This window comes from Hemibagrus wyckioides, linkage group LG22, assembly GCF_019097595.1.
Source record: "Hemibagrus wyckioides isolate EC202008001 linkage group LG22, SWU_Hwy_1.0, whole genome shotgun sequence".
Lineage (NCBI taxonomy): Eukaryota > Metazoa > Chordata > Actinopteri > Siluriformes > Bagridae > Hemibagrus > Hemibagrus wyckioides.
In genome coordinates, this window is record NC_080731.1 from 6,516,912 (window position 1) to 6,529,228 (window position 12,317).

Consider the following 12,317-nt stretch of genomic DNA (forward strand, 5'->3'; position numbering starts at 1 on the left):
GATTGGCATGCAAATCCTGTCATTGGTGGTGTCATCACCGTCATCGAACACATAGACAATCTCGTTTTTCTTTTCACCCCTCGTTTATTCTAATCCTGAAATGTATGTTAATGCAGCCTTGGGTCTCTTCCTCCCACCATTTGCTGCTCTACTTTGTAGCTTAATGCTCTCTCTCTCTCTCTCTCTCTCTCTGTCACACACACACACACACATCCACACAAGCCCTCTCTCTCTCTTTTTCTTTTCTCACATAGCCTTTCTCTCCCATTATACTTTTTCTCTCACGCACTTTCCGTCTCGCACTAGCTCTCCATCTCCCGAAAATCTTTCTCTCTCACCCCCCACACTCGTTTTTTTTTTTCTCACACACCCTCTCTGACTCTCTCTCATGCGGCTCAGCCTAGAGGCATCCCGTTTCAGTTCTCCAGCTTCCACAGAGAGAGAGAGAGAGAGAGAGAGAGAGGGAGAAAGAAGGAGGGAGAGGAGAAAGCGGAGGGGGGGTATATAAGAATGGTAGGTGGGAGTGGGGTCTGACCGCAAAGTGTCTACTGTTTAAGAGAAAGGGACTTCTCCCCCCCTCTCTCTCTTTCAGTGGCTCCCTCTCTCTGGCTGCAGCGCCAGCAGGCTCCCTGCCTCCGTGGATCACTACTGCTGAGAGGGGAAAAAAGAGAGAGAGAGAGTGAGTAAGAGAGAGAGAGAGAGAGAGAGAGAGAGAGAAATGACACAACTTGCATCTCTCTAGGGAAAAAAAGACAGCTCAGAGAAAAAAAAAGTCACAAAAAGAAGCTTTGCAGAGATTTGAAGTTTGGAGTGGCACATAGTAGAATAAAGAAGAGCGCATCCTTTCAGACACTAAGGTAAGAGCAGAGCTCCTGACATTTCTGTCGACCTGTAAGAGTTGTGCTGGGAACTAAAATGGTCAATTTTCAGACTTTGCTGTTACATGATGTATTGGCATTTTGTTTTAAATGATACAGTGACTACATAGGAGGCAAAAAAAACTTACAGCATGTATAGGTATTAGGGGTTTTTATACATATATTGCACTTATTGATGGTTGAGTGATGTACTTGGATGTGCCTAGAAGATATAAGGGAATTTTCGTTTGTAGTTTGTTTGATTTTTTTTTTTTGTTTAGAGCCAGTGCATGCACTGTGTTCACTTGGGGTTAGCCAGTGCATATTACCTGCCAGGATATCTGCATCTGGATTTTTCTCTGCTGCTCATCCATGCCAGGAAAGTGTCAGCTGGTTAGTGTTAGCACTGTTATTTAGTCTTCTTTCAAATCCCGGTAAACAGCGGGCGTCAGATTCCACTTCTCCTCTCACATCCTTTCACGGCAATAAGACAGTACGAGTGCGAGTGTGCTGCCTGCTTAGGGCATCGTTATGGGAAAGATTCGTCTGAGGAGAGGGTGTTCGTTCCTCTGTGTGTGACTCTATGAAAGAGAGAGAGAGAGAGTGACAGAGAGAGAGAGAGAAAGAGAGAGAGAGAGAGAGAGAGAAGGGGCGGGGGTTCTGACAGAGACCCCCAGGATCTCCGGGTTCCTTTTTAAAGAGACAGATTGTCATCACTTGCTATTCATATGTAGCGCTGCTCACATAGACAAACACACATTCTATACATTTTCTAACATTCAATTCGATCTTTTTTAATGTCAGTTCTGTGTATGAGTCAAAAGATGAAGGTTATAAATGATGAAAGTATGAAAACAAACAGAGATAGAGATTATACACTGTATACTCTTCATAGATATATAGAAAGTATATCCTTTCCCTCTTATATAGAAGATATATAGACTAAAAAAAAAGAGTTAAAATTGGTGGTAAAAATCTGTGAATGGAGATTACTTTAGAACCTACACACACACACACACACACACACATAGATATTTTTTTACCGGTTTGTCGTAAGAAAGCGTGTCATGATATAATTATCATGTCATTCAATACTTACCCATGTTCATATGTTTTGGACTTTTTCTTTTGAAAACATTTCAAAAAGGGAATCTTTGACCCGTATCAGCTCATAATAGAGTCTTTCTTTATTATGTATAGCTGAATGCACAGCACATGCCTATCTAGTGTTGCTGTTTTGTCATTATTGCCACTCGACTTCTCAGATCTAATGATTAGGGTTTCGATTATGACTGCCAGCCTGCCAGCCAGTGGCATTTCCCAGACACGGGAACAGACTGTAAATGTTTTATTGGTGCTATGTTCAGGACATTCACTGACACTGGGTACAGATGAATGGGAAAGCAGGCTTTGTTTCAACAGCTGCTAGGATCAGAGCGTTGGCCAAGCTGATGAATATTAGGCAGAGTGAAAAAAAAGAAAAGAAAAAAGAAAAAGAAATAATCTGGAGTGTTGAAATAAAAATGTCAGTGAGGTTACCGAAATAGTACATCTTTATTCAGTTTTAGTTATATGAACATACCCGTAGAGGATCATGGGGAAATTAGATAAATCTCTATTTGTACTAAACACTGAAGCTTACACTATATATTTTTACACAAAGATACACTTTTGAGGAAAAAGGTTCAATCCAAAACCCTATTTCAGTTTGTCCTTACCGTAATAGAAATCTCAACCATCAAAGAACCCTTGAAGAACCTGTAGCTAAACAGAGAGTTCTACATAGAACCTTCAAGGACTCTCCATGAAGGATATACCAGAGGTTTATATTATATGATTATATAGAACCCTATAATTTGTGGGGTTTTTGTTTGTTTGTTTTGTTTTCTGGGAAAAAATCAAACACTAAATTATAAGCATTCAGATGGATCATCTGATGTAGGAGATCTATGAGGAACCATGAATGGTATTTCCAGAGGGAAACCTCTACCAGAGAACCCCTTTGGATGCTAGACAGAAACCAAATTATTTCTGTCTAGCATCCAAAATGACCATCAGATGTAGAGTTCTATCTAGAACCTATAATTTCTTCCAGAGAACCATGCCAGAGAACCATTTTGTATGCTAGAAAGAATGGATTTTTTTTCTTCAGAAACTACCAAAATACCAAATTATAAGGTTCTATCTAGCACCAGAGCATTCAAAGGTTCTTCCAGAAGGAATATTTGATGCCATTTGATGCTAGACACACAAAAGGATGATCTGATGTAGGGTTCTACATAAAATGGGGTCTTCCAGAAGAACCCTATTAGTTGCTAGACATTTGCTTTTTTCTGCAATTACCAAATGTTAATGTTCCATCTAGCATCCAAAATGAGTAGGAGTAGTTCTACACAGAACCTTCAAGTGTTCTCTCAAAGTGAGGTTCTCAGCAAAGGTTTGTTAGATGCTAGATAGAACCTCGTGGTGTTTTTCGAACATGTCACATTCCGGTCTCTGATTCAAGACATCTGCAATGGTGCCATTATTTTATTAGAAAGTCTGAAGTAGGTTCTAACAGGTTCTAAGAAGGATGTGATGTAATGTTTCAATGAGTAATGTTCCTAAAGTGTTCTAGCAACATCTGTGTAATGATGGTTTGCTTAACAAAGGTTATTAAAATGTTGCTCAAACAGAATTTTATTATTATTAACATTGTAGAAATATTAATGTAAACGTCCTTATAATTAAAAATGTTGTGAACTAGAATGGACCAGAAGTTCTTAATATTCAGAGAACTTTCTGCTAATGAAAAACTGTTGAGTCTTAACTTCACATGATGGTATCCAAGCCTTTGTTGTACAAATCACTGCTTAGATCATGGCCATCTTAGATCAGGTCATGTTAGATGGACTAGAAATCTATAAATAATCACTTTTTTCCTCTGAAATTAGCCACAAAGTCACTCTAAATGATTCATGAGATTCCATGAACAAAGATTTCCGCCAACACTCTGATGAGTGAAACTCCAGATGGTTTTAATGTCTGTCTGATGCTAATGCAAGAGGTCTAGCGAAAAGCCGTCGACTCAGAGCTCTTTATACTGCGTGTCTGTTCTGCTGAGATCCAGTAGATGAGCACACATGTCTGAGTCAGCGCCAGTGATTCCTCGAACAGGAATGTGCACCATTACATGACCAGGACAAAAAGCAGCAGACAGTTTAGTCTGGAAATGTTCAAAGGATTAATCGGAGGACAGTTCGACCTGTCGCTCAGAGTTTACTTCTACATTGATGACATTTGGAAGATGGTATTATACAGAGTGACATTTATCTCGTGTAATCCATCTGAGAAGTTGAGGGTTAAGGGTCTGGCTTGAGGGCCAGCAGGGGCAACCTGGCAGTGCTGGCATTTGAACTCATGACCTCCCGTTCATTGACCCAAGAGGACAGAGTTCTCTGCCTTGAAGTACGTCAATCTTCGTGCCTTTGCTACAGAAGGCAAAACAGATGTGCTTACCCTACAGCCAACATTCCAGCTGCTGGAAAACGGGTGTTTTCCTGTCAGGATGGCGGCAGTAAAGTTAATTCTGGTCTTCTGGGTTTTCCCAGACACATATCAGCTGGCAAAATGGATAATGTCCTTGAATAACCCTAAAATTGTCATAATACTGACATATAGAGCATCATGTGTTTTTTATTATGAGTTTAAAGTCCACCAAGAAGTCTAATCTGACTTGTACACTCAACACTTTCACCATGGTGTATGTGCTGCTCCATAGACTGAATTGTGTACATGCTAGAGTCATTGGCTTTTACTGCCATACAGCTCAAAGAAGCAGAACCAGGACCAAGGACAGAGAAAGTCCTCCAGCTCTGAAACGAACAGACGCAGCTGTGGATGCAGATTAGTGAAGCGTTTGTCCACTAGTCTCAAACTGAGAGTGAACGCTCCATTATCTGTAAGTGCTGAACAGCAGATTCTTCACTTCTGACGTGTGCAGGAAGTAATGCGGCTTCCTTCAATCATCATTTTGGCAAGAGTGAAGAGCTGGAGGAATCCACGGGAGAGGGAATTTTACTTCACTTTAATTTTTGTGTAATGCTGTGATGAAATTTGGATATCTGGCAATCACTTCAGGCCCCATTCAGAGTTTGTGTCTGTGATCCAAAAATGATGTCAATATTTATTCAGGGAAAGTTTAGAAAAAGCGGTAACACAAATCATCTGATTACGGAATCCATTTGTGAGTAATGCTTTGCCTTCAAGGATCCCTGCAAGATTTCAATTCAATAGAAGTTGCTGAGAAAGGGTTTTCCAGACTAAAGAAGCAAAGACATTTTTTCTTTGCTGTTGAATGAACAGATGAGTAGTAAATGTTAATGTTTAAACAGGAATTAAGGGTGAATATGATGATAAAGAGATGAAAAGATGGCAATAGAAAATAAACATCTAATAGAAACCTAGTGCAGGCCTTAGAAAATTTTGCAGAATGTGTAATATTACGCACTAAGCATGCTTATCTTAGCTATGAATACGACCCTTGAAGTATAATTGTGTATACTCCTGCTTTCAGCAGAAATTTGACTTCACCTCCCAGAGTAACCTGATCCTCTAGCAGTCGTCCAATCAGAAACGTTTTCTTCCCTTTTAGTATTCATCGCTCTCGAGTATAAACCCTAGCTAACAGCATTTATCAATCGAATTAGAGAAAGTTTTTTAAGCTCACTGCTATGGGTTGTTAATAAAAGCAACAGGAACAGGAATTATAAAGGCTGTTCTGTTTAGAGTTTTTTGAAAATAGGGGGAATGGGAATATTGTGTTGTAAACAGAACATCTGAGGACTGCTATTCTGGTTTCTCCAGGGGTCAGGCTAATAAACATCAGGTCACCATGGCTTTTAGGGTAAAACCAGACTCCGTGTAACAAATGTCCCTCTCTAATTATACCATATGGGATGAATTTAAGGTGCACATGGGTCTCAGGTCAGGAAAGGTTAATCTCAATCCCAGGGTCATGGTTAGTGTCAATTGTATCCGTTTCATGATTAAGTTTAAGTTGATTTGCAGCTTGGCTCCAGATAGTTTGACTGCAAATGACAGACCACAGACTGCAACATGTCTTGATATCCAGCTTGTCAGAATGTTTGTTGGATGACTAGACAGAACGATAAAGCAGAGTCCTGGCGTCGGTCAAATCGCTTAAGTGCTGATGTTGAAACGCCATCAGATCCAGACGTCAAGGCATCTGGATTCACTTCGACTGCCTTCCCTTTAGCAAAGCTATTATTTAGCCTTCTTAACTTTCTCAGTCCTAAGTCGAACTTTCCATTTCCTTCACAAAGTCACTCAAGCCCCAATCTACTTAGCGTAGCTTTACCGCTTCTGTTGTAAAACGGCGTGATGTCAGCGATCTGCTAGACCTCTCAGAGCAGTGTGAACGCAGCTTTTTCTCCACACACCCACCCTCTTATCACATGCACACACACACCAACCTGCTTATCGATGCCATCTGAGCCTCCAGCATCATTAAAGCTCTATAAATGGGGCTTGGCTGGCATGAAAATCAGCCACTTCAGTTACTGAGAAGACGGAAAATGTACTTTAACCTCCAGGGAATTATCTGTGGTGTAAGAAAATAGTGTAATGTTTGTAAACTGTAGTCGCTCTCTGTGGCTTGTCATTTTTGTAAAATTAGATTAGCAAAACAAAAAAGGTTTGATTTGTTGTGAAATTCTGACATTGAACTGAGTCGGTTTATTATAATTGCATTCGACTGGAATTCATAACATTTGATGTTGATTTTTTTTTACTGTAGCTCACTGATTTTTACTTCAAGCCAGGGAACCATCGTTCATTTAATCTTTCAAATCTTTAATTACTCATTTAAAAGCTTTGAAAGCTTCTGTATTTGGGGGTAGTTCAGTGTGTGTATGCGCTTATGCATGATTATCATCACCAGAGATATTCATTTGCTTCGATCTGGTGTCTGGACTCTTGCCAATGTTTAAATGAATGCTTTTTCTGTAGAACGTTGAGCCAAATAAAAATAAAGAGCCAAGAAAGAATTGGCACCCGCTCTGAAAAGACTTATTTGGAGCCAGTGAACTGTTGCAACCCATAAGCTAAGGCTCAGAAAACCAACAATATCTCAGCGTTCGTTTATTTCTTTCTGCATTTATTTCTTACAGCCAATATATTTCATTTTAAACTGCTCCATGTTGACAGAACAAAGAAAATATTCAAGTAATATGCAAAGAAAGAGAAGAAAAGACTACCAGGCAGACAGTGGAAAAATAATTGAGAAAGTATAAATAAAGGAAAAGTGAAGAAAAATGGAAAGAAAAAAAAAGGGAAAGAACCCTGCTATAGGATGTCCATGCTCATTTCTCAGGTGAGTGACAACTTGAAAATCCATTTATGAGCCGATAATATGAGCAAGTGCTGCTCGCTGGGTCATCGATCCAAACACACACACAGGCAGACAGCCTTATGAGCTAGCTTGGAAATCCATCTCTTTGTTTGATGATTAGGAGACGCAATCATAGTGCTATCCTCAGCAGCACTCTGTCTCTGATTGTGACCTTCCAGGTTGGCAGATCAATAAAACTGGTTTTCTTGGGACAGCTAAGTAGGTTTCTCATATCTCAACGACCTTTTCATTATGATTTGTCCAGTTTCAGTTCTGTCACCAAACTAGACTTTGCAGCCCCTGTGCTTAAACTTGACCTTGACTGCTTCAGAAACTCATTCATTTTATGTTCCCTGTGGTGGTGTCTATGGCATAAACACCCACTTTGGGAGAGACATTTCTGTAGCCTTGACTTTTTCATGCTTTTACAGTCAGTGTCAGTGAATCTGTATCAATCTGTATCTCTCAAGGTGACTAAAATCTCCAGACATTACCAGTTCATTCAGCACTGCCTGTGACCCACATTAAGAGAAGAGACGTTCTATCATGGCTGACCTACAAAACCAAGCGAGCTTGACGATTTCAGACACAAAGTGTTGTGACGCTTTGCTGTAACACAGCGTGGGGTTGATGTTCCACATAACTGAATAGCTACAGTATTTTATACAGTAGGATGATCTGTCACATTAAATACGCTGTTGCATTTTAAAGGGCTGCATCTCCGAGTGGCTACGATGGTGTCTCTGGGTTATTTTATTTAATAATCAAGAATGATAATGATAACATTCTTTACAGTTGCAGTTACAAAAACACGGCATTTAAAATCAGACTTTGTATTTAATAAAGATTGAATCCTGTATTGCTAAGCATCTGTGTATGGACAATTCCACTTTTTGTATAAGTACCAATACGATTGAGTTGTAGTGCAGTATATCAGTATTTCAGTAGCCACTAGTTCTCACCTGAGGTATGTAATTACTTCGAGAGTGGAAAGCCATATCATCAATCATCAGCCTCCCAGAACAAATTAGAAAACTGCGCTGCACAAAACAGGTCACTTTCTGTAAGATGGGCTCCAGAAAAACAATCACTGAGGGAAAGTGCATTTACAAAATAATTTCATTCCAGCTGGATAGAAATGCTTGAAATAAAATCAGTTCCTTACTTATATGTAGATATATAAATGTAAGGACTAAAAAAACAGACAGGGTGGCTGTGTAGTTAGAAGAAAATAATCAACAATGGAATGGGGTGCTATGATTTTACAATAACAACATATACCGAAATGTATTATTCATTGTATTCCATTTGCATTCATTAAAGAATGACACATTATTTTTATTTATAGTTATATTTCATATTATGGAACATCTGTGAAATGTGTTCATCACTTACATTTTAACAGCTATAAAGAGTTATTCACTCACCAGTCTCTCTTTAATCCCTTCCTTAAGGTAAATAAGAAAAAAAATAGTCAGAAAATATAATATGTTAGAGATTTACCTCAGTGTTAGTGCTGATACTGGAGACTCCTTCCATGTATGCTGTAATAAACATCCCCTTACAGAAAACCTCTTCATATCAACAGTGTAGTGTCCACCATGCAAGTTCCTGTAAAAGTATATTAGGAAGAGCATATTCATATAAACCAAGCTGCTGTCTGAAAAGCTTTTATAGAAAATGAATCAACATTAATTTGACTGGGGTTATCTTCATAATGCTCTGGTTAGTATATGACATGGATATGCTAATATAAATGCAGTCATTTATACAGATCGTAAAGTACAGTGTATAAAAGTTACCAAGGGTATGAAATGAACATCGGTGCTGAAGTGCATTAAAAAGCCCAGGGAGGAAAAAAAAGCCCAGACAAGGTGCATTGACTAAGCCCAAATTACATACGCCAGACTTTCATTTCCCATCCGATAATTTATGCATGAGGCCTTTTCCATCTGGCCATTTCACGAACTGTTTGAGCAATTCCAATCTATTTTATAATAGCTATTGAGACACTGATGCCACTGAGAGTGATTTTATTTTATCCACACAATAACTCTTTAATCTTGCACTTAGCGAAGCCAATATAAACTTTTCTGCTCCGTTCTCTATGTCCCCACGGTGAAAGCTAGTAACTACCTGATGAAATAGTAAACTGTTGGCATAACTGTTAATTATTCATATATTATGACGCTCCCCGAGTACAATTTATCACCTTATTTACTATAAAACTAGATTCCTTTCATGAACCCAGTGAACTGCAAGTTAAGCAAATAATCTTTTTTTATTACAGCAGAATGTGGCCAGTAGAGCTTAGATCTAATTAACTTTTATGCCGAAGCTTAACGATGTATTAAAGTTTTCATTTGGTCTTTGTGGGAGGTAGTCTTTCCTTTTCCAGCTGCTGTCATAAAAGTAAAGAAGCAACACAACACTGAATACTGATATATTGTGCTAATATAAATATACCGTGCTAACTGTATGTGCTTCCAAGTTCGACTCTAGCGAATACAATACATGAATTCCAACATACTTTGAAGCAGGAAGTTAGAAAATGGTAATTATAAAGTATGTTCTGGCCATGGTTCAGTTCTGATGAAGATCTGAAAAAAGGAAGGATTTCTTTGTCTGTTTTTCAGCTTTGGAAATAATAATAATAATAAAAAAAAAACACTACAACTAATACAACTATTGCTTTTCATTCATGACCACTGAAAAACTTTCCACAGAAATTCCTTTCTGGCACAGATGAATGGCTTTGGGTTTATTTTTCCAAGAAGATCCTTGCTACCTTTTTACTTTGTGGTATTTGTCTATTGATACAGCAGCTTTGACAACAGATTCAGGTCGGAAATGGAATGGTAAATGCAGTCACAAAGAGTGTGTTTGGGCTTCATCTTCTTTCAATTCTTGTTAAAATTGTTATGCTTTAATTTTAAGGAGGTACTTATCTACCTAGACAATACACCCTAGTAGTGACACAAAGCAATGTTCTGGCTATTTTGTTTGATTTACTCCATAGGGTGAGGTGTAGAACAGGCGCAGGTGGTGGGGGCTGTGCCTGACATCCTTGAGAGTGCAAGGAATATCCATCATCAGGATTCTTTAGCTCTCTATCACAGAGGCAGTCATCCTTGTCTCTCTAATCAGGGATGTGTGGTGCAGCTGTGGGATCCCTCTCATTCCTGCTAATCACATGTCAAGATGGCTCTTTGCAGAAAGCGCTGCCTCTTAGACCATATTACCTGCAGCTGACTTCACACGCTGTGAATAGAACAGGCTGTCACTCGTCTGTGCTTGCAGTTGAAGGACACATGCCACAGGGAAGGTTTCTGATTATGTGAATCTATAAAAAGTATATGACCTTTGATATTGAAATATTGTATATCAATCAAATTTGATATGAATTTGACAGCAAATTTGGTTGGAAATTAAAAGTTAGGACTGGCTTAAAATTGGAAGTCAGTTTAATGCTAAAAAAAAAAGTTGTATCATTGTACTTGAACTATATACTAATTATTTCTGAAGGTTTGGCAATATAACATAGCATTAGACGTTTTACTAGGTGGTTAAAACCATGCTAAATTGATCTATTATACTGTTCATAAAAAGAGCTAATAAAATGTTCAAAAAAGACTTGGTGAACTTGTGTGGAATATGTCCAGCTATATTATGGAAATTCTGGTTTATGCTCCCATTCAGACATTTTGCAGAAAGGCATGTTCCTTGTCCCCCCCCCAAAAAAAACACATTGTAAAAAGAAGGAACATGAAAAATATACACCTTTCTCCAATTCATATCAAATAATTTTCCAACAGACCATTACTCATAAAAGAACTATGTTCTCTGAGCCCGGAAAGATATTATTTATCTTTGATTTTTATATTTTTACCAAAAAAGAATTATAGCTCTATGTGAGGTTGTATTTTTGTCAGGAGAGCAGTTGGAAAATGCTGATATTTGAGTGTAGCATGAACCCTGACCAGCCATGATACTGGGAGTACTGCAGATCTATCCTCTATACCAGTATTAATCTGTCATCTTGGATTAAGTCAATCCAGGAGAGGGAATAGATGCCTAGATGCAGGTGTTGCCTGCTATGTGATTACAGAAGGGTGTCAGAGGAAACACTGTCAAGGATTGGGTAATGAAATACAAGGTTATGCATTCCTGTTCCATTTTTAATTGCCAAAGTAATTCCTGAGGGAAATGTAGAAGAGGGAAATCTTAAGGTTGGCAGCTGAGAATCTGTGTCCCTTGCCATGTGAACCATGTCACTAATATGGGTTATTGCAACCAGATATTGAGTTGCCTTTTTACAGATAGCCTAATTGTGTTAGATTAACCGTTTTTTTTTACTGTCCCAAATGTACTCTTGGGCACAAACTGCAAAAGCAAATAATGTTTAAGTTTCAAAATCTTGCAAGTAACTTTCACTACATGCCTAGGATCCTACAGAATGGAAAACATAAGAAATTGCATATCCCCTTTTCTGTCTTTAATTTTCAGTTCTAAAGTTCCAGTCAAAGAAGAAAAGTACCTTCTTTTACACTACTGTTGACTGAATCAAGCATCAGAGTGAGAGAGTCATCATGGGGATGCGAGGCCTGCTTCTGGCCTATGTCACTATGGCCATTCTGTTGGATCTCTCCATGGCTGGCCTGCTGAGGAAAGTGATCAGGCACAGAAGAGAGTCGCTAACTCCACCCAAATCCGAGAACACAACCCTACCTGATCCAGACCAACCAGTGGTCTTCAACCATGTATACAACATCAATGTCCCAACCGGATCCTTGTGTTCTGTGGACCTGGATTCACCTGGAGGATCAGAAATGAAGCCCAGGTCTGTCCAGTCTGAGCAGCACATTGAGCACACTGTGGATGGAGAAAACCAGATAGTCTTCACACACAGAATTAACATACCCAAGCAAGCTTGTGGGTGTGATAACCAAATGCCAGACCTTAAAGATCTGCTAAACAGGCTAGAGATGTTGGAGGCTGAAGTGTCTAGTCTGAGGGAGCAGTGTACCAGTGGGGCTGGCTGCTGTGGAGCTCAAGTTACAGGTAAGTAT

General features: G+C 39.0%; 1 protein-coding gene across 2 annotated transcripts in view; it reads left to right on the forward strand.

The window, feature by feature from the left end:
• The first annotated feature begins 439 nt into the window (after positions 1-439).
• Positions 440-12,317, forward strand: part of tncb (tenascin Cb) — a 42,282-nt gene continuing 30,404 nt past the window's right edge. The window contains exons 1-2 of one of the 2 annotated variants that reach the window (XM_058374723.1): positions 440-857; positions 11,755-12,309. In XM_058374723.1, the coding sequence (XP_058230706.1) occupies positions 11,838-12,309 (472 nt within the window). In that variant the 5' untranslated portion in view covers positions 440-857; positions 11,755-11,837. The remainder of the gene's footprint in view (positions 858-11,754; positions 12,310-12,317) is intronic. The other variant, XM_058374724.1, reaches the window with a different exon arrangement.